Below are 22586 nucleotides of genomic sequence, written 5' to 3' on the forward strand. Positions count from 1 at the left end.
CCTTGATGCTCTTCCTCTCCTCTTGGTGTCCTTGTCCCATCCTTTAGGTCTCTCCCTAAACACCGTTCCCGTGTCCCCTGCTCAGCTGGGCTCTGGGGTCACATGCCCTCTAGCCCCTTGGAGCTTCTCTTGCTAGCACTGTCATCACAGTCACACGCCATCTGTGCCATTGTTGGTTTGGGATTTATTTCCTTTTGAGGACTGTCAGCTCCGTGGGGGCAGGGCCATGCTTGTCTTGGGGGCTGCTGTGTCCCCAGCGTAATGTCTGGCACATAGTCCTTTCCCTGACTCAGTAAACAGCTGCTGTGGGAAGGGGGAAGATAAAAAACAGGTGGGGAAAGGCGGGAATCAGGCAGTTAATATCAAAATAAACAAAACCACATTAACTTTAGGGCACTTCGGAGCTGAAAGAGATGATCCCGTCCTTAGCTTGTAGACCACGTGCCCCGGCGCGCTGGGGGTTCGTGGAGGTGTCCCACAGGTTGCTGCCCCGCATGCGTGAGCACGGACAGTGTGTGCACGTGTATATAGGTGTGCATGTGCACATGTATGCAGTGCACACTCAGGTGTGTATGTGTGTGTGTGCACGTGCAAGTGTCAGGGGTGGGGGTCAGGAAGGTTGAAAGACCGGCAAATAGACGGATGTCAGACCCCCATTCCCACTTCAAACAGAGTAGTTCTGCTTTTATCCACTTATATATTGAACTTTGGCTTCTGATTTTGTTTGAAATGAAATAAGCTTTCTGGGGCGCCTGGCTGGCTCAGTCGGTAGAACACATAACTCTTGATCTCGGGGTGATGAGTTCAAGCCCCATGTAGAGCTTACTTAAAAAAAAAAAAGAAAGAAAACAACTTTTAAAAACAATTTAATAAATGAAATGAAATGAAATATAAAAGTTTCCAGCCAAAATAGAATTTGGAAAGTGCTAACCTGATCAAACCCCTCCTTGCTGTTTTATAGATAGGTAAACTGAGGCCCAGAGAAGTAGAAGCACTTGTCCAAGATCACAGAATGAATGAGCCACAAGCCCAAAGACTGTTCCCTGATGGCCAGCCTACTCTTCCCAGTTTGGGCAGAGCATTGCATCATTTCATCTGTGACCAGGTGGCCGAGCACCTGGACATGGTGGAGCTCATGGAAAATCTCCAGCGATCACCAAGCTTCAATCCCATCATGTGAATCAGGAATCGTTTTAGTTGCAGAAGGCATGACTCCCGAGATGCCCGCAGTAAAAATCACCTTGCTGAGCACAAGTACTCGGGGGGAACATCCGGACCCAGAGAGCTAGCTTTCCTTTGTGTTTTTCAGTGAAAATTCATCAGCTACTTGCTCGTTTATGTTATTGTCTGGAGGTGCTTCTAGCAAACATACAGCAACAGGCACCAAAGGTTTAGAAAAATTTGTGGGAGCAAAACTTAAAAGGGAAATAATTCTGCGCATTAGTCTCATAGTGTCTGTTTATGTGTGTGAACATGAAAAAAATTAAAAGGATTATTTCTCATATACTTTGGTGCTGGAACAGATACCTCTGGCCATGGGGTCTCTATGGGGGAAGAAGAACCACTGTTTTTCATGCTATAAAATTAAATCTTTAATTTGTTCTCGAATTACAAAAATAATAGGTACACCCGAGGAAGTAGAACACTACAGAAAAATGTACAACTTAGAAAGGGAAAGTGTTGCAATATTGTCCTCCCTCCAGCTAGAACCACAGTTAATACTAATTTGTTTTCAGACCTACTAAGTGAGTGTCAGACACCGGGAGGACAACAGTGAACAAACACAGATGTCATTTGTGATCTCACGGGACTCATAGTTGAGTAGGGAAGAGATATGAAATCACACAATTGTAAAAATTCAATTGTGTTTTGCATTCAAAAGGAAAGATCTGAAGGCACAGAACTGGGGAAAGGGACCTTGATGAGAAGGCCTGGGAAAGCTTTGTTGAGGGAGTCAAGATGGACTTGGGATCTGTTAAGTATGTGAAGATGGGAAGAAAGAGTGGTCAAGGAAGAAGAAATGTCTATGCAAAGGCCCTGCGGCAGGAGAGAGAAAAATCGGTGTGGCAGGAGTGACTGGTTCATGGTGAGGCAGCAGAGACATCTGGGGGTCTGTGAAGAATATAGTAAGATTGTGTCCTAAGAGTAAAGGAAGCCATAAACTTTTAAATAAAATTGAGTGTGACCATATTTGCACTTGATATCTACTCTTTCTGATTTGTCCTGGTGCACGTGTTTAGCAGGATGGCTTAAGCAAAAGAAATCTTTTACTGGCTCACGTGGATACAGCTTGATCAAAAGGGGTTCAGACAGCATCCCCAGGTACTTTCCATCTCTCAGCCTTGTCCTCTGTTCTGCTGACCATTTCCAGGCTCCTACAGCCTCAGGTACTCACACACCATCTTTCCACCTGCACCCCAGCGAGAAAGAGTGCCTGCCACTACAGGCATGTCAGTTTCCGCCTTGCTCTGTGGGTACGAACCCCTGGACCAATCACAGTGGTTAGAGGAATGTGATGCTCTGATTGGTCAGGCCCAAATCATATGCTCCACGCCCCCCCCCATCAGCTCTGTGATGGGGTGCAGAGCCTGGCAAGAACCCAATCCGCGTGCTGAAGTCAGAGGAGCGGTTACCTCTGGGAGTGGGAGCAGAAGTGACTAAGAGGGCACAGGGCGTCTTCCGGGAGAGCTGGAAATGTGCTCTATCTTGATTTGGGGTTACCTACACGGGTGCACACGTACACAAATACGCATTGAATTGAAACTTTAGTTGTACAAGCTTCACGGTAGGTAAGCCATACCAAGGTTTCAAAAGTACCTTGTGGAGCGTGGGGAAGAGGGCGTTCCCAGAGGAACATCGGGATACTGTTACCAAAAGAAGGGTGAATGGATGTTCCCTGTAATGTATCAATATATGTGTATGTACATATGATGCATAGATGATTTTGACATGGTGTGGACATCACCATGCAGGCATTTTCCTACGATGACCACCGCTTTATGCCAAGAATTTCGTTTCAGAAGTGCTTTATTGGGCAAATGAGTCAGTCTCCTCAGCACTGCTTGCAGGAAGGGGCACCCCAGAATCCTGCCGGGGACCAGCCCCCCTCCCAAAACAACCCATTGCCTGCAGAGGGGGGTGTTTGCATGCTCAAGGACCTCAGGCCTTGCTATGCACCTTGGCTTTGGCCCTCACCTTGCTTGCTCTCCTCTGGGAGTGCTTGCCTCTCCCTTTGGACTCTCTTGTTTTCCCTCTCTCAAATGTGCCCTGTTAAAGGGAATACATTCTTACTCATATTAGGTTGGTAAAGACTGGTAGCTTCTAGAGTGCCTATTCGTGCAGCAAGACACCTTATTTTTTCTTTACAGCTGAAACAGTGATACTTCCAAAAGAGTCTGTCCCAAAACGCAGGGGAATGGTTGGGGATGGGACTCTGACTCTGGACATCAGGACTGAAGTCTCATCTTACATTGGCCACCTGTGGTCCCTGGGGCATCTTACTACCTCTCAGCACCTTACTTTCTTCTCTCCTAGGGAGATGATAGCAGAAGAGAGGATTAGAATGCCCGGCGCACAGTAGGAGGCTTATATGTGTTGGTTACTACAGAAATGGTGCAGCCGGCAGCCTTCGGGAGTGCGCGAGAAGTGGAAGGGGGTGTTCCCATCTAGGGACAGAAGGTTCCTCTCTCCTCTGGTTCTGGCCCACCTTGGTGTCCTCTTCTTCAATCCCCTGTGTCTAGTTTCCTCTCCTTTTATTCTTTCTGCCCAGGGCATCTTTTCTTTGCGAGGAAGGGACTGCTTTGGGCTGTTCTCTGGGAGGCTGCCCTGGCATGATGGCCGGAGCTCACCGATCCCTGAGGCTAGATGGCCCAGGAATCCCCTCTGCTACCCTGTGGCCTGCCAGCCACCCAACTTCTGTCTGTGTTCTTCTGACCCGGGAGGCCCTTTGACTGTCAGCACAATTGGTGAAGAGAACTCAGGCTTTGAAGTCAGAGAGATGTGAGTTCCAACGTGCCTGGAAGGGGCTTCACTTCTGAGGGGCTCCGTTTCCTTAGTGGGAAGAAGTGGCCCACGCGGCGCCTGGCAGGGTTGGGGGCAATAAATGAGGCCGTGTATATGTGGCCAGAACCCAGGAGGCCTTTGCCTTCCGTGTGGGCTTGCTCTCTTTCTCTTCTGAGTGAGGAGATGTCCTTGGCAGCCTTGTTTGGGGTGTGTGGTCCAATTTACTGGGAAACAAAATAGGGGCTCTATCAGTTTGCTTGGGCTGTCAAACCAGGTCCCACAGGCGAGGTCGCTTAAACAACAGAAATTCATTTTCTCACGGTTCTGGAAGCTCGAGGGTGTCGCAGGGTTGGTTTCTTCTGATCTCTCTGTGGTTTGCAGATGGTCGTCTTCTTGCTGTACCTTCCCATGGTCTTCCGTCTGTGCCTGTTCGCGTCCTGCCTGCCTCCTCTAAGGCCTACCCAATATGGCCTACCCAATATGGCCTCACATTCCCTTGACTGCCTCCTGAAAGACTCTGTCTCCAAATACAGTCACATTCTGAGGTACAAGGGTTAGGACTCAAACAGATGAATTTGGCAGACATGGTTCTGCCCGTGACAGAGACTTTGAACCAAACCAGCTCCTCTGTCCATCACTCATCATCCCAGTTCCCTTGCTTTAGGCTTGGGAGGTTTTTGAGCTCCCAGAGTTCCCTCTCTCGCCCTTGGGCAGCACACACCCTAAAACTGGAATGACACATAGGAGATTATCAACGGTCTTGCACAAGAATGACATGGAAATTGATGACGCTTTCCATATTTAAAGAAAAATTTCCCCCTCCAAATGGGCTTCTCTCTAGGGTGAAGACCCCTCTTTTTTTTTTTTTTTTAAAGATTTTATTTATTTATTTGACAGAGATAGAGACAGCCAGCGAGAGAGGGAACACAAGCAGGGGGAGTGGGAGAGGAAGAAGCAGGCTCACAGCAGAACAGCCTGATGTGGGGCTCGATCCCATAACACCGGGATCACGCCCTGGGCCAAAGGCAGACGCTTAACCGCTGTGCCACCCAGGCGCCCCTGGTGGAGACCCCTCTTAAAAGCTGGCTCAGGCAGAAGAGTAGAGGGTTGCCAGAGCCACGGGACGGGCACCAGGGAGGATGCCAACCCCGGAAGGATGCTCTCCGGCTGTGGCAGGTGTCTGGCCATCGCAGAGCCCCACACATGCTCCCAGAGCTGATCCCGGGCCCAGTGGTTTCCTGCAGGGTGTCTGTAAACCCGACTTTGCCACGTTGCCGGCTTCCAGAGGCCAATCCGTTCCCCCACTTGCTTGGCTGGCGGGCCTGGGTGTGTGGCTTTGGGGAGAAGACAGGCGGACCGTGTCGGTGAGCCGGGCAGACTGGCAGACACCCCCATGGAGCGGGGTGGGATGGCAGGAGTTTGAAGCTAATCTCATTAGCCGCCACATCCTGCATCTCCCGAGGCTCTTCCCCACCCCCGCGGCCCACAGCTCAGTGCCCACTCCCGGGCAGAAGGCAGATGGAGCAGGAGCAAGTCCCAGGGCTGGCACCGATCTCTGGACCTCAGAGACGCTGCCACGGCCTTTTCTCGCCATCCAGGACAGGTCCTGCGTCTGACTCACTCGGTGCCGGGGGCAAGAAATTTGAGGCTCTGTGAAACCATTTCCTCTGGATGTGAAATGGGCCTTACGACAGGATCCCATAACTAAAAAGGCCTCCCAGTCTCTACGGTGATTTCGGTGCTAGGAACACATGTGTGCCAGGTTATGCTTGGGCTTGAAGCACACAGGCCTGTTGCCTGAGATGGGGCCTGGGGGTCAGGGTCAGGGTCAGGGCCAGGTGGAAACATTCAGAGATTATTAGAATACTCTGGACCAGGAGGATTGACCAATACTCTTTGGGGCAGAGGATATGGGGAGACAAAACTACCTACCCGTTGGGTTTGCAGCTCTCAGTTTTGTGTAGGAGCTGAGAAACTTAGGAATTCACACAGCAGTTTAATCATAGACTTTTAATCTTCATTCATGCGTATCCACATCAAGATTTCCTTTTAGATGAGGTCTCGTATAAAAGAAAGCACCCCACCTCCTTTGATCATCAAATAATAAGAACAGAGGCATCTGTCTTTTTTCCCTTTTTACCTTGGCCACCAGGAAGCTCTGGGCAAGATCTAGGGTTCAGTTGCTATACCTTCTGGATCTCAGTTTCTGACATACTTCCCTCTTCCTTTCTCTTAGTTAATATTTGTCATTTAAATTACATACAAGCATTAAAATTAAAGAAGATATGACGCATGCCTGACTCCTTTGATATGGAGTCGGGATTATGGCTAAGTACTCAGCTGTGTTTGTGTAGGGGCGGGGAATGATACTTCTGCCATTTATACATAGGGACGCAGAAGGCCAGCTTTCATGATATGGAACAGCCCTTATTATGTGCCAAGTGCTGTCACCGTGCTTTACACAGATTGATTCAGGCGATCTTGGGAACAACCGTAGGAGATGCGTACTGGTATCAGCCCCATTTTGCAGATGAAGAAACTGAAGGAGATGAAAATGAAGGAACTCGCCCAGAGTCCCATGGCTATCACACGGCAAGCCGGGCTCTGAATCTGGAGCCCGTGCTCTGGGCCAGTGCTTTGGCACTTTGCCATGCTGACAGTGAGCCACCAGCCACGTGTGGCTACCAAGCACGTGGCATGTGGCTTGTGTGACTGAGGAATGGAATTAAATCAATTTTAAAATTTGTGTGGTGACTGACTAGCATATCGAACAGTGCAGCTGTCAAGCTCCACGCTTTGCTGCCTCTCCCCCACTTCTGATGCTGGTGGGAAGGCAATCTGGGGCAACACAGTGGGGTTGAGGACGATCTGCAGTAAGAACGGAAAGCCCGAATTCCTCCCCCGCCCCTCCTTTTTTTTTCCTTTCTATTTCATCATCATAGCTAGCATTTTCTGAGCGCTTACGGTCTCAGTTAGTTCTCCCCCAAGTCCTTGGATGTAGGTATGTTCCCTAATATACCTGTTTAACAGAAGAGAGAACTGGCACTTGGAGAAATAAGCGTCTTGTGCAGAATCGTGTGTCCAGTAAGTGGCTGAGCCAGAATTTGCACCAAAGTCTAAATGACTCTAAAGCCACATTCCCTTCCTTCCTTCCTTCCTTCCTTCCTTCCTTCCTTCCTTCCTCCCTCCCTCCCTCCCTTCCTCCCTCTCTTCCTTCCTTCCCTCCCTCCCCCTTCCCTCCCTTCTCTCTTTTTCTTTCTTTCTTTAAAGATTTTATTTATTTATTTGAGAGAGAGAAAGAGAGTGAGAGACAGAGGGAGCACGACCAGGGGAAGGGAGAGAGGGAGAGGGAGAAGCAGATGACCGCTGAGCAGGGAACCCGACAGGGGACTCCATCCCAGGACTCTGGGATGATGTCCTGAGCCGAAGGAAGATGCTTAACCGACTGAGCCACCCAGGTGCCCCTCTTTCTTCCTCTCTTTATCCTTCCTTCCTTCCCTCCCACCTTCCTTCCTCCCTTCTTTCCTTCCTTCCTTCCTTCCTTCCTTCCTTCCTTCCTTCCTTCCTTCCTCTTTCCCCACGTTTTTTTTTAAAGTAATACATGCTCCCTTTCTGAATCTGTAGTTCACATGACTATCCGTTTCCTCCAAAGTAAAGTCTCTGTTGTCGACTAAAGTCAGCATTTCTGAGGGAAGGAGAGAGGAAGACAGAGGTGGAGAGCAGAGGCGGGTGGTGCTGGGTCAGCACAGGCGCGGAACAGCTGGCGAGGAGAAGACACATCACGGGGAGGGCTTGGAGGGCGTCAGGAGACAGCCAGAGAACCACCAGCCACCTCTAGGTGGTGCCCAGAGCGCCTAGGACCAGCCCCACCTCCACCGAGAAAGCCCTGCACTCTGGGATAAGAGTCAGAACGCAACACCTTAGTTTCCTCATCTGTCAAATGGGGACAAGGATGATTCAATAGGATAGTGTCTGAGAACACGCCTGGCGGATAGAACGGTGCTTGCCTTTCCTGCCTTAGAGCCAGTCTCTGGGGTCAGAGCTGCCGGGAGCCCTCACAGGGGAGAAGCACAGAGCTGTCTCCACTGTGGGCGAAGGGAAGGCAAGCAGCCTGTTAGCGGAGGGGTCGGGGTGGGCGGCGGGGGCTGCAGTGCGTGGCTGTCAGCTGAGATCACTGCCTCCTCTCTTCCAGCTGCCTGGGGATATTATGAAGTTGCAGAGACGGGGAGAGGAAGCTCAAGCTTGGGGGCCTCTTTGGGGGGCTAGGGAGGGGAGCAGAGAAGGAGGACGTTAATGAAAAAAACATTCCTCGTTCAAGGTGACTGAAAGGTTTTTGAGGCTGGTTGGGTCAGGGTCTGGCTGTGGCTAGAAACAAGTCCCCCAGATGTGAAGGAGCCAGGCTTGGGACAGCTGCCGAGGGGGAGGCTAGTGCAGGCCCAGCTGACTGACCCTCTTGGGGCTGCCGACCTCCGCAGACCCCTGACGCTGGACGGACACCTGAGACAGGGCAGGAGGTCCCGGGACCAGAACATCTGGATACACGCGGCTCGTCCTGCCCATGGTCTTCCTCTGGCCTTGCAGATTCCAGCCCCCCTCGCTGCCTGTCTCTGGACTACATGTGGGCTCGGGGAGGTGGAGGTGCTGCTGGAAGTTTCCCGCCTGACCCAGAGATGACATGGGCTGGGCCCAGCCTGAGAATTGGAAGAACCTGGCAAGACAGGAAGCCAAAGATGGGTTTCTTGGGGCAACTCCTAACTCCACTCCTAACTTTGCCCCTAGATAATTTCTAGACCGGCACCGAATGCATGATGTCTGCCAAGCGTCCGAGTAAGGGCCCCTCCCATGAGAGGAAACCAGCTTTCACAGCCAGAGCTTGACCTTGAACATGACCCATCGGGTAGGCATTCCCATTTCACAGCTGGGGAGCTGAAGTTCAGAAAGGTGAGGACCTAACACTAGCCAGCGAGCGGGGGGCAGATTTCCGATCCCAGCGTAAGGAGCCCTTTGCAATGTAGGCCACCTCTGCCTGCTTTCTTCTAGATGCTGGGGAAACTTCAGAAGGCCCAGAGACCTCGCGCGAGAGAGAGCCCTCCAGCCTGCCTGGAGTGCCGAGTGCAAGGGCAGAGCAGAGGGGTGAGGAGCACGTGTGTTTTGTCCTCAGGCCATGCGGGCAAAAGGCAAAGGTCCTATTTCTTAGAAGGAAGGCCCCGGGGACACCAAAGGAATAGATCAAAGCCACATGGAACCAAGAACAGGCCGTGCATCATGCTGGGACCTCCGTCCCCTCCTGCAAGCCCGATTTCATCATGACCGGCCGTCATCCCCGCAGCGGGAGAAGGGGCCCCCACAATGTGTTTTCGGACCACATGGAGCACACTTCATTCCCTTGAGAAATGGTTTTCCTTGGGGGTGAAGCTCTGGTTGGCTGTGCAGACAGATGCATATTTCACCCCTGTGAGCCCTGTGACCCCCGCGAGGGTGGGGACCACGCCACCTCTTTCCCGACCCCATCAGCGTTTGTAAGGACTCAACTGCTTGTGAAAGTTGCGGAAGGTGCTCAAGGCTGTGAGCTGGTCCCACGGGGAAGCCTGGCCTCCGCAAGTTGCCCTGTTGGGCATCTGAACGTCTTTACAGGCCAGATGGAATCTTTGTTTCTCTCAGACTGTGAACCATCGTCTCTGGAAGAGACCCCGGGGGCCATCTCATCCAACTCCTTTCGACCCCATGAGGGTGAACGGAGGGGCCCAGAGCAGGAGGGGCCCTGCCCGAGTGAAGACCGAAGGGGGGCTCCCGAGCCTGGCTGGAGGCGCCTTCCAGGAGCCCACACTGCTTTTCTGGAGAAGGGCCGACGGAGCACGAAGTGGACATGCAGGGGACCGCTCACAGGCTCTGAAAGGGGGCGGCCCCTGGAATCTTCAGAATATGCAGGGTGAGGTGACTTACCCGGGTCACACGGGCCTGGGAAATGGAAAGGGCCAGGACGGGCCGTGAACTCATGCCTGTCCTTGACCCTGGGCTTCCCTCGGAAAGAGCCAAGTAGTGCTTAGCAAAATCCTAACTGCCCATTTGCGTTCATTTTCACCGACTTCAGACACTCGGTGTCATCCCTCCTTCTTTTCTGCTTTAAATCGAAGTTGTAAATGCCTAGCACCCTAAAAAAATGAAAACGAAACCCAAAACAATCCTCCAAGTCCAGAGAGATATGATGGGCTGGCACACCAGCCGCTCGGCGTCTTCTAAAGTACGGGACTCCCGTATTTCTGTTCAGAAGCAGAACGGCTTTTTTTTTTTTTTTTTTTTTTTTTTTTTTTTGGTCTTAGACAATGTGGTTCTAATATATATCAACAGAGCCAAAGAAAAGGCGCTTTTTTTTTTTTTTTAAAGAAGTTAACTTCATTTCAAGAACTTGCGTGTTTCTCATTAGTAACGCTGTCTTTTGAAATCCAGCCCAGGGAGGCGATTCCAGTTGAAATCAAAACTGATACGCGAGGGTTTGACTCAAACGCTGCTCTGTCCCTCGCTCACTGCCTTGTTGGGGCTGCTTGCTGTAGGGATGGGACCCGCAGGTCCCAGGCCACCATGGCTGGCGGGGTTGGCCAGGCTGGGGGCGGGGAGGGGGGTGACAGGCGGCGGTGGAGGGGGTCCTTCAACCTGGTGTGCTTCTCACCTGAGGCAGGCAGTTGAGGTGAGACCTTGAGGCTGAGGAGGAGGGAAAGCAAGCCCCCAGGCCTGGTGACCTAGAAGCGGGGGGGGGGGGGGGGGGGGGGGCTTCCGGAGGCCAGAGGGCTCCAGCCACGGCCAGAGCCACGAGCTGAGTAAGTGTTACGTGGTAGGGCATGATCAAGTAGTCCCAGGAGGGGCCACACTGCTCTCCAAGTTGCAGATTTTTCAAGTTGTCCTAAGTGGAAAACTCCCACTTTTTACTTTTTTGGGCCAGCTCCGGCATTTCTCCTCTGTGAGACCAGGCCTTCTGGAGAACATTAGGAAAAAAAAAATCTTTCCATGGTCAGCCAAGGGGCTGCCCATCCTTCCTGCTGGTGGAGGCCACTTCCTCCAGACATGTCAGTTTCTGGATGGATGAGGAAGGTAAAGGGCATTCTCTTCCTGCCCTTCTCTGCTCGCCTGTCCACGGACCTCCAAGTGGGATTTTGTTCCTTATTAAAAAAAAAAAATCTATTCTTAGGAGAACTGGTGTTCTTGCTATATACACCAAAGGGGTTTGTTTTAAGGATGACAGAAACTGAAAGGATGGTCCCTCACTCCCAGCCCCCTAATCCAAATTTCCCCGTCCTTCAAAACCCAGCGATGTCCTTCCTTCCATGGGAATCCTTTCTCTACCCACTGCTTGTTGGTGATAATTCCAGCCTCAGGGTTCAGCCTGGGCCACTCCCTTAATAATTAATGGGGTGACATTTTTTTATGATCCAACTCTCCCTTCTTGTATTATTTAACTTTCCAGACAACCAGACATTTCTGTCTTGTCCCCTCAGTTAGGGGATCTGACTTTCTTGAGGACCGAGACTTTTCCGTGACTGTAGCCCCAGCCCTTTAGCACAGGGTTTGCAAATAATAGCTGTGATAATTAAGATAACTACCGACCTGGGACGCGTGGGCAGCTCGGTCTGTTAAGCGTCTGCCTTCGGCTCAGGTCATGATCTCAGGGTCCTGGGATCGAGTCCCGCATTGGGCTTCTTGCTCAGCAGGGAGCCTGCTTCTCCCTTTGCTTGTGCTCTTTCTCTTTGACAAATAAATAAATACCATCTTAAAAAAAATAAAAAAATAACTATCAACCCTGTTTTTTTTTTTTTTTGCATTAACCTTATCTGTCCCTTTAATGACCTCTCTCTTAGAAAAATAATAAAATACTTCCGAGAGATGAAAAGAATAACCACTGAGCCGCTGCCTCTACAAGGCCCCTTCTGGCGCTAAGCGCTGCGATGCTGCGGTCTGCCGGGTCGCCGCCACGGGCTTGGCCTATGCGTTGCCCGGTTTGAAGACTTTATGGATGTGTCGCTAAATCTCTTCAGTTCTCCATGAATGAGACGGAGGCACCATGATTTCCCCGCGCCCCTCTTCCCAGATTAGCTTTGGGGAACCAGGAAGCAATGTGTTATGGAGACGAGCCGGGCGCCCCTGCCCGGGTTCACCTCCCAGCTCCGTCCCACAGCTGCAGTGGACCCTCTGATCCTCAGTTTCCTCATCTGTAAAATGGGGATCGTTATGGGGCCTTCCTTGCACGGTTACGGTCCGGATGACGTGAGGTCTCAGGAACCTTGCACTTGCTACGGTTTGTTGAACTTGGCCGGGCCGGGCGCTGTGTTGAGTGCGTGGCCCAGAGGTAAACCTGAAGCTCACGCATCAGGGGTTCCAGCGATTCTCCAGCTGCTCCATCAGCTACACCTCCCCCCGGGTTAACCCCCCTGTGATGCGCTCCGTGCTTGCCCTTCGCAGCTGCCACCCCCGTTTGTACCTACCTTGTGTCGTGTGAGTCGTTGATGTCACTTTTCCCCCTAGAAGCTCCCAGAGAGCCCAGGCCTGCTCTGTTTTCCCTCCTACAACAGACCAGGGCCCACCCAGGTGCTTACTAAACCTCCATCTCCCTTGGCTCCCTTTCCTGCGTTAAATCAGCACTTCCCTTGTTTCCCTGAGAGGACCCGAGGACCAACCACAGAGGCCACTGGGCGGGGACTTGATGTCCATTTTGTGGTCCGAGCCATGCAGGGATGTTGTCTCCTCATCAAAACCGGCAAGACCCCTGCGCTTTTGCACCTGCTGAAGACGTGGCACTCGATGCCCACTCCGCATCTCCCGCTGGTCAGTCCTCGGCCGCCTTCAAGGGATGTGCTCCAAGGCCGCCTCCTCTGAGAAGCCTTCCTTGATGATTACAGACTTAAGAGAACTGAAAAGAGCGCCGGTGATGTCTTATTCTTGGGACTGTGGCTCCCCAGGGGCTCACTGAAGTTTCGACTTCCCAGGGCCCAGGACAGAGACAGTGGCCAGGAAGTGCTGATTGACTGAATCCTGTCAAAGCAAAACCAGACCAAGTCACGCCCACACTGCCCAGAAAATGTTAGCACACACCCTTGTGATTTACACAGCTCATTTCTTTCTTAATTCATTCAAAAAAAAGATCTTTGTTGAGCATCCAGTGTGGTGCTGGGCCCCAAGCTGGGTGCCGGGGAGCCAGTGGTTAATCGGGCAGACTCATTCCTGTGTCCCGGGCATGTTGGAGCTTCTTGTCTAGGTCAGTGGATCCATGGGCAAGGTCAGAATAAAACCAGGGAGTTGGAGGGAAATCACCAGCCCCAAAGTGACTACGTCTCTGCGAAGCAAAGGATGAAAATGGGCCTCTGTTCACAGAGGTGCACGGGTCCAGCTTCCTCCCTTGGCTTCAGCACCTGAGGGCCCCAGGGAGCAGACGGCAGGGACAGAACCGTCCTGCTCCTCAGGCAGGGCTGACCCTCTGAACTCAGGGCAGGGGGGACTGTGTCCACCCAGAACCAGCTGGGGCCGCCCACCGCTGAAAGGTCCTAATTAGCTCATTTCCCCAGCCCCGTGGGCTGTGAGCAAGTTCCCTTCACCTTTTGCCCTGCCCCATCTCACTCAATTTAGCAGTTCAAGGTTCACTGTGGTGTCAGGGTGGGGACAGGGAAAATGTCCCCCACTCCCATGCCATTAAATAAAACCATCCCTTTGTGGCTGGCTCCACCCTGAAGACTTTGGAATCCTTCCCTCCCCGGCCTGGTTCTGATGGCTACATTGAGGGGAGAGGCTGTGGGTCCAGAGCCGTGGCTTCAAACTCTGTCTCTGCCCTTTGACGGGCAGCTGTGTGACCCTGGGCAAGTGGCTGAGCCTCTCTGACCCTCAGTCTCTTCAATTGTGAGGACCCTAACTCTCACGTCACCTGGAGGCTGCGAGGATGAAATGGGCTAAGGCCTGTGAGGCCAGAGGCCTGGGCTCAGACATAACCCTCAATTCTGGCCCTTACATGCTGCCTGACTTGCCCAGATGGCAAGCCCCATGGGGGCAGGCACACAGTCTGCTCTGCTCACCGCTGTATTGCCAGCATCCCAATTGAGCCCTGAGACCGAAGTTTGGAAAACCAGCCTGCAGCTCTCGGATCTTCCACTCCCTCAGGAGAGGGAGTAGGAATACACGGTCCTCTGTCCCAGGTGGTCATGCGGTGTGGACCAGGGCATGAAACAGCAGGGAGGATCGTAAAGAGCCTAGCACAGCACCTGGCCAGGAGAGGGGCCACCCTGTCCCCTTCATTCCCTTCAGCCATCATGACAGCAACTTGTTTCTCGAAGGGTGTTCCTCAGACCGGGCACCTGGTTGGTTGGCAATGAGCGGTCCCCGGCTGCCGCCCCAGAGCCACTGAAGCAAGAGCTGCATTTTAACAAGACCCCCAGGTGTGGGGGTGCCCACCCAAGTTGGAGAAATCTGCTCTACTGCATGCCCTGGAACTAGTCACGACTTCTCTGGGCCTCTTCCTCCCCTGCAGGTGAAGGTGATGTCAGTAACGACTGTCCAGACTAGGCATAAACCGAACAGAGCAAGAAAATCCATTATGCATAAGAAGAAGGGGATGGCATATTCCAGAACCAAATTGAAATGAATGCACTGAGGGCTTTCTGCCGGTCTCTGGGCCACAGCTCTGTGGATCACCGGAAGCATATGGAATCCAAGAGTGGGGCAGGGGACAGGCGTTGGGGTCTCCTCCATCCTGTGTTGGGTTTAAAAATAGAGCTAAGGGAGCATTATGCATCTGGACGGGTAAAATACTTTCTCCTGGTTCTCTTTATTACGGGTCTGTGCAGGGGAGGTCAGGAATCACGCCCCATCCTGGGTTTACAGGACCTTTCCCTAATAAAGCTGAGGGCCGGGAGGCCGCGCATTCCAGGGGACGTAATTAAAACCACCAAGGGTTATTTGGAATAACAGACCCGTTAGTCGGAAGCACTTGCCATGCTAATTCAAACAAGGTGATTACAGGCGATTAGCGAACCTAATGCCTTCAGTTTAAAACCAGCCAGGGGAGGGATGAGCCAATGGCCTCTGCTACTTCCTGTGGGTGGTGGGAGGGGACTGACCTGGGACTGAGATTTCATAAGGTCTGTGCTAAGTGGGGCTCCTGGGCCCCCCACCTGGGTAAGATGCTCTCCCAGTGCAAACTCCTTCCCTGCAGTGCAGAAGGCAGACCTCTCCTGGGGAGAGGCAGAAATGACCCCCTCCAGGTCTCCTGGGGACCATTCTGGGCACACCCCACAAGAGCTGACCCTGCCTACCTCTTCAGCCACATCCTCTGTGGCCTCTTGAGGCCTTTTGTGGTCTCTTTATCCTCCAAAGGGAATGTTTATGAATGCACCCATGCATACCTAATCACATTTTACTAAGCACTTATTATGTGCTGAGCACTGTCCCAATGTGTTGATACACATTGCCTCTATTTAATTCAACACCGGCCCCGCTGTTGTCCCCATTTGACAGATGTGAAGTGGGAGGCACAGAGGGAAATCCACGCCATGCTGCTGGAAAGTGGTCAGGAGGGGCCTTCGCCCCCAATTCACGTGACTCTCAAGGGTCCCCATGAGCTCACTGAATGCTTACAGTAAGTGCACGAGGTGGGGGCTGTAATGACTGCCACTCTGTCTTGCAGCTGAGGGGACCGAAGCTCAGAGAACCAAGTGACCAGCAAAAGACCATGAGCTGGTGTGGTGAGTGGCTGAGCTGGGGTATGACCCTGATGTTGCTGCTTGCAAACCCCCTGCGTTGAATCCTTTCACTGTAGCGCTCGGGCACGGGCGCAGAATGGTGGCCAAGCCTGGAAGGGGAGGAGGCCAACAGGGAGACTCATCAGGGAAGGGCATCCGAGTCAGAGGGAACTGAAGAGACACGCGAAATAGGGTGCTTTCAGCTGCTGGTGTCGGAAACCCCCAAATCGACCGGCTTAAACTTACTTAATACGAAATATTGGAGCACCTGGCTGGCTCCGTCCACAGAGCACGTGACTCTTGATCTCGGGGTTGTGAGTTCGATTCCCATGTTGGGTGTAGAGATTACTTACAAATAAAATCTTAAAAAAAGAGAAATATTTATTATTACCAGCAACAAGAAGTACTGAGGACTGGATAATTGAGAGCTCCACAGCATCAAGAACACTGGTCACCCCTCCCCACCTCCATCCATCTGATATTACTGGGTGCCGCCTACATGCCAGGCACTGTCCGCAGCCCTGGGGTGACGGTGGGGGAGAAAACAAAGTCCTTGCCTTCTTGGAGCTTCTGTCCCTGTGTGAGACTGATGGTAAACACACGCACACAACCACACACACACACAATGTATATATTGTATTTTATATTATATATTATATTATATTATATTTATTATATATAATGCGTCTATATAATATACATATACATATTATATATAACTATACATACAGTGTATATGTATTATACACCCAACATAGCATGTATATTATATGTACACATTGTATGTGTATATGTAAAATATTTATATAAATGTATTTATATAACAAAAATATATTTATATAAGTAATATAAAATTTATATAGTATAAATTTAATATAATATATAATATAATATAAATATAACATGATATCGAGTAAGAGCTATTAAAAAACAAACAAACAAGAGAATAGAGTCACGGGGGGAGAGAAGTCAGGGTCGTCCTTCTAAGGAGCTGGCATTTGAGCGGAGACCTGAATGTAGTGGAGGAATGACCTGGGTGAGATCTGGGGGAAGCGTTCCTGGTGGAGGGAGCTGTGTGTGCAAATGCCCTGAGGTCGTGTAGTGCTTGCAGTAGAGTGAGTGAGACCTTTTTGTTGTGCACCTTCCACGTGAGTCTCCTCATGGGGTCAAAGTGACCATGGCGATTCCAGGCACTATAGGCAGATCGGACACCGGCCAGTGAATAAGAGGGGTGTCTCTTCCCTGTTTGTCACTGTCTTGTGGATCTTTGACAAAATCATCCCTGGGACTTCCCTGGGGATTTTTCCTCGATCTTTTTGGCCAAAGACACAGGCCCATGTGTGACCCCATCCTGACAGGGGAATGGAGGATTGCAGTGCTTGGCTTAGACCAGTGAGGATACGTCCTCGGAACTGGAGATGGGGCCATGCTTCTTTGAGTTGTAGGAGGGACAGATAGATATCCCTCTAATAAAATGAGGTCCTGCCAGGAAGAAGGAAGAGGGACATAAGTAGAAAGGATGTGTACAACTGTGGGCCATGACTTTAAATAGAAGGAGCGGTCCTTCCCTTCACTGGGTGGAATGTGGGCTTGCTGGTGGTAAACAAGTCTTAACCATGAGGACAAGGGCTGTTGGCTCCAGATGGCAGAGCAATGAGACAGAAGGAGACCAGAAATCATCAGATCAGCCCAGAATGCTTGCAATTAGATGGTGGACAGAGAGAAAGGCACAGGGCATCTGATTCAGTCCCCAGACTAAGTCCTCTTTACAAATCAGGGCTCATGTCAGGCTTTACTAGAGAAATAGCTTTGCTGCTTAAAAAAAAACTTTGACCATGCCTGATGTAGTCCCACCTCCTCATCTGACAAACCGAACACTGGGATCCAGCAAGGGGAAGTGACTTGCCCAGGATCACACAGTCAGCTGGTGTCAGAGCCGGGACTAAACTCAGACCCTGCCCAATAGGAGTGGGTACCAGATTCCTGGATCTTTCCAATCAAGGACACTCCCTACTGGGATCTTGAGACTGTGCTATGGAGCGAACTTGGTTGATTCCCAGGCTGCTGGAGGGACAGCCTTGTGGTTCCCAGGCATTACTTTCTCATTCGGTCATGCCAGGTTTTACGTCCATCCTCCATGTTGACACCTGAGCCAGGGTGTAGACTGGGGCAGGGAAGTGGCTGAACCTGGTTTTGTTAGCAGGTCTCAAGATATGGAGGGGGTGTGTGTTACTGATTAGAATGCACATTCCTAGGTCCTATCCTGAAAGATTCTGATTCAGTGGGTTTGAGGTGGGGCCCAGGAATCGGCCTCAAAATTAAAGCCTTCCTGGGGGTCTGTGCTGCAAGTTGCCCCCAGGCTACACCCCAAGAAACACTGGTCCAAGGGACTCCAGAGGAAAGTTCTCTTTATTTGCAAAAACAATCCCACGACCAAAGCTGAGGCTTGAGACTGCTTTTCCCCATGCTGATCCTTTTATTATAGCTGCAGATCAGACTTGCTATCTGGGGAGGAAGGAGGCTGGGGTTGCTCTATTTGAATTCAAACTGTGACAATAACTGGGGATCCACTCTTTCCTGAGAAGGTTTTGAAGGGAGCTTAAGAGCTCATTGGTTAGCCAGGCATCAGGAGTGAAGGATCTAGCTCCTGCCATATGGGTCTCTTTCCTGCATCCCGTTCCCCCAGGTTGCAGTGGGCAGGCCCGGGGGATTGCACCCCTTTCTTCCTGGGCTAGCTCTCTTCTTCATCTCCAGACCCATGGGTCCAGGGTCTCTACCTCAATAATGGACCTTCGAAAAATCTCCCTGCTCTCTATAGAAGCTCCGAACTGAAACACTCAACAAAACCCCCATCTTTGGACAAAATTCATAGTCAGAGAAGTAAAAAACAAGTATGTTGGCATCTTGAAAATGACGATTGCATAGTTGCATTTCAAAGAACATTTCCCCTCTTGGCTAAGAAGTTTGAAAAGGTGACAACGTCCCATGGGCTAGTGTCTTCACCCTGCTGCATTGCGACGAGCACCTATGGCTGGATGGCCACCATGGAGCAGATCATGGAAGGCCAGGCACTTCGGGACAACTCGACAGTGGGCTATACGATGGCCACAAAGCTCCTGGAGGTCGATCCTGACCACCCCGTGGTGGAGAGGCCACGGCAGAAGGTGGAGGCAGACGGGAACGACAAGGCTGTCAAGGACCTGTTGGTGCCACGGTTTGAAAGGGCGCTGCTCTCCTCTGGCTTCTCACCCGAGGATGTCCAGACTCACTCCAACCGCATTTGCCGCCTGATCAAGCTAGGCTGGGCACAGACGAAGATGAAGTGACAGCAGAGGAACCCGGCGGTGCTAATCTGACGAGACCCACCCCCTCGAGGGTGGGTAGGATGCCCCTCGAACGGATGAAGTAGGTTAGTTTCTACCTGCGGAACTTGGGCCCTCTGTATGGTGTCCCCATGGCTCCCCTGCAGCCCCTGAGTGGCCCCAGTTCAACTCGTACCCTCTGCGGGTGTCTAGTGGGGTTTTTCCTCCTGTTTCTGACTGAGGCAGGATACAAGAGCCTCAAGCCCTCTCCCTTCCCATATTTCACAAGGGGTGTGGATGTGTATTGTGGGGTTTTTGGTTTATTTTGTTCTGAAATTAAAGTATGCAAAAGATGATACAGTTTTATACAAACAAACAAACAAACACACAAAAAACACCCCCCCAAACCGAAACCGAAACCGAAACCAAAACCAAAACCAAAACCAAAAGAACATTTCCCTGAAAGCAGCCAGGTCCTGAAATTCTTTGCCTTTGGCTTAGATTTCCCAAGGTCTGGGTTTCAGAAGCTCACGTAGCCACTGCCCTGCTTACTTGTAATCAGGAATTCCAGGGGTCATTGGCTTCAGGCATGGCCGGATCCAGGGATTCTATGTCTATCTCCCCTCCACCTCCTGACCCTGTTTTCCTCTGTGTGGCTTCATTCTCATGCAGGCTTTCTCCCTGTGGCAGAAAATATACCTTCTGGAAGCCTGAGGCATGCACGTGCTGACCGCTTGGGATCCTAAGGAGATACCCTGTATGGATTTCTTCCAGTGTGCATATACCAAACTCGCTAAAGGACTCTGATTTGCCCTGTGAAGGCCCAATGCTTGGACCAATCACTGTGGACTGGAGGGTGGGGTTCCATGGTCTGTAAGTGTGGATCCTGTGCCCGTCTCTGCCATCTAGGGAGAGGTAGGGCACTGAGATCATTCCCAATGAGCTGTGGAATTGGGGTGAGGATGCCCTAATAAACAGAGGGCCCCTGCAGATTAATAAGAGCTGCCCACCCAGGAAATGATTTGCCTGGTGTCACTCTAGTGTTAAAAAGCAAAGTCTGATTCAATCTAGTGGTCCACCGATGGTACAGTGCTCATCCCATCATGTCACTGGCCTGTAGCAGATGGGAGCCTCCCCTTGGGGCTAAAGTGTCCGTGGATGATGAATAAAATGGTTAGGGTGAAAGTGGTCAAGGTCTTGACCAGGATCTCAGGCAGCCACGATGTAATGGGCCCACCATGTCACTGATGGAATTGCACCATTTACTCTGTATTTGGACTCTGCCACTTACTTGTAATTGTGACATGTAGCTAACCTCTCCGACCCTCAGTTTCTCATCTGTAAAGGGGGATACTTTGCTCAGCAAAGGCTGGCTTGGCATAAGGGTGGGGGGACAGAGGTCACAGATATGCCCTGGCACTTGGAGTGGACTTGGCAGGAGATGGAGCCTCCACAGTGGCCTACTACCTGTGGGGTCAGGGACGGTTTGTGAGATTCAGCAAATAAAAATATGGGACACCCCATTAAATCTGAATTTCAGAAAATTAACAAATAATTTTTTTTTTAGTATGAGTATGTCTCATACAATACCTGGGTTATTTTTATGCTAAAAATTTATTTGTCTGAAATTCAAATTTCCTGTATTTTATCTGGGAACATTCTTTTAAGGGCAGGTATGTCTGAAGATCTCATTGGTTTAGGTCAATGAACCTGATCTCAGGGCTGCAGCTTATTTGGGGCTCTAGTTATACCAGCAGGAATTTGTCTTTCTCTCTCTCGGCTCTGCTTTCTTCGGTTTGGCTTCATTCCCAAATGGCAGGAAGGTGACCACCAACAGCTCCAGCCTCTCTTTCCCACAGCTTGGCAAACCCAATGGGAAAAGCATGCCTCCTTCTCTTATTTCCAGCAAAAGTTTCAGGGCTGACTCTCATTGGCCCCAATTGAGTCACATGTCCTTCCCTGAACCAATCACGGTGGCCTGGGAAGATGAAGTCTCCTGATTGGCCAGGCCCGGGTCATGTGCCCACACCAGCGCGAATGATAACTGTTCAGCTTACTCCACATAGACTGAAAGTTGAGGAGTTCCCTGAAGGAAAACTGGGGTGTTGTCCACACAAGAGGAAATAGAACAGGGCCGCTGAAAACAGCAGGTGCCCACCGTGGGGCACCCGCTTCCTTCCGACTGAAGCCTTGTCTTTAGGACTATGGGGCAGACTCCGCTAAGCCCGCGCAGCCCCCTGGTTCAGTGCAAGCCTGCCTTCTTGCTGCTTCTGGAGAGGTCTGGAGGTTACCAGGATGAATCCCAGCTCGGTGTGACCTAGAGCCGCTCTGTGACTCAGTTTCTTCATTTATAAATCACGAACAAACAGCAGCAACCTTATCAATGATATGATGTGAGTGGAGAGCTGGGCCCTGGGCTGACAGGTGGCCAGCACTCCCTACGAGGCAGTTCTTACCTTCTGGAAGTTGTTACTCCAGGTGAGATCCTTTTAAGGGAGAAGAGGCAAAGCTTTGGTCTCTGGATTGTAGGGAGGCACTGTCTTTCGGTATTTGGGTGGGTGAAATGTTCGAATGGCCCTAGCCCACCTGGTGTACCTACCCTTGAGCCTCTTTATGGGGGGGGTGGTTAAGCAGGTCCCTCAGAGGGCTTGAATGTGTGGACTTCCAGCCCCCGTGGTGAGTCATGTGTCAAAGTCGTGCCGAGAGACACGTGGACCGCAGTGGCTCAGGAGGCCTCATGTAAGTGGTCTCCTCTGGGATCCATAACGTCCTTGGCTGATACTTGCAGACTGACCTACAGAGGGGACCCATGTGGGTTTTCTGAGCAGCCAAAAGAGCCCTGAAGTTATCCATTTGCAGTCTACCCCAAGCTTGAACTGCCTTACCATGGCTGTGTGCCTTAAGTTTTAGACTTTCATTCTTTTCATGATATAAATATTCCTGGGAGGGGTTCAACTTTATGCAGTTCATAACTGTTGACACCTCTTTGTGAATGAAGGAGCTGAGAACAGATTTATAAGGGGAACGAAAGAGGAAGGGAAGGGCGGGTATTGGGTAGGAAAGGAGGTGGGTTCAGGCCCCACCAGTGGGGAGAATCATTAGCACAGGGAGGCTGCGGCTGCCTCCTCCAGCGGGCACTGCCCTGGAGCTCGGGCTCCGCACACTGTCCTGCTGTTCCCTGTTCCCTAGGACTGTGCTGAAGTGGACAGCGCACATGGCGAGGAGAAGGTGGGCTTTGGAAACATTCAGAACAAGGTGAGAATCCTGACTTTGCCTCTTAAATACAATGTTTGGCCTCGGGCAAGTGGCTTGACCTCTTAGAACCTAGGTTTCTCCTCTGTTAAATGGTGAGCTTCTGTCCCCTCGATAGAGTTAGCATCGGAATTTGTTAATTATAGTTCAAGACCATTAGGCCTACCAGCTTAGACTTTCCCAGAAGCATTTGGATTACTCTAGATATTTCCATGTTCTCATGGAACCCCACCTGAGGGCGTCCCCCACCATTCCTGGGCCCCAGCCTGGACTTCAGAGACAGAACCAGGCAGTGAATCAGACTGTTGTGGAGAGG

At 51.2% G+C, this 22586-nt stretch overlaps 1 protein-coding gene and 1 non-coding gene across 2 annotated transcripts; both read left to right on the forward strand.

Moving 5' to 3' along the window:
• Window positions 1-4704: 4704 nt before the first annotated feature.
• LOC125282598 (U6 spliceosomal RNA) lies at window positions 4705-4807 on the forward strand. The gene has a single exon (XR_007189666.1). It is a non-coding gene; the product is annotated as a U6 spliceosomal RNA (small nuclear RNA).
• A 10720-nt stretch (window positions 4808-15527) lies between these two features.
• LOC113264920 (putative heat shock protein HSP 90-beta-3) lies at window positions 15528-22394 on the forward strand. The gene is given in 5 exon segments (XM_057317593.1): window positions 15528-15613; window positions 18535-19016; window positions 19019-19092; window positions 22208-22273; window positions 22389-22394. Coding segments are annotated over 5 exon segments (714 nt in total).
• The last annotated feature ends 192 nt before the right edge of the window (window positions 22395-22586 follow it).

This window comes from Ursus arctos, unplaced genomic scaffold (genome assembly GCF_023065955.2).
Source record: "Ursus arctos isolate Adak ecotype North America unplaced genomic scaffold, UrsArc2.0 scaffold_23, whole genome shotgun sequence".
Classification (NCBI taxonomy): Eukaryota; Metazoa; Chordata; class Mammalia; order Carnivora; family Ursidae; genus Ursus; species Ursus arctos.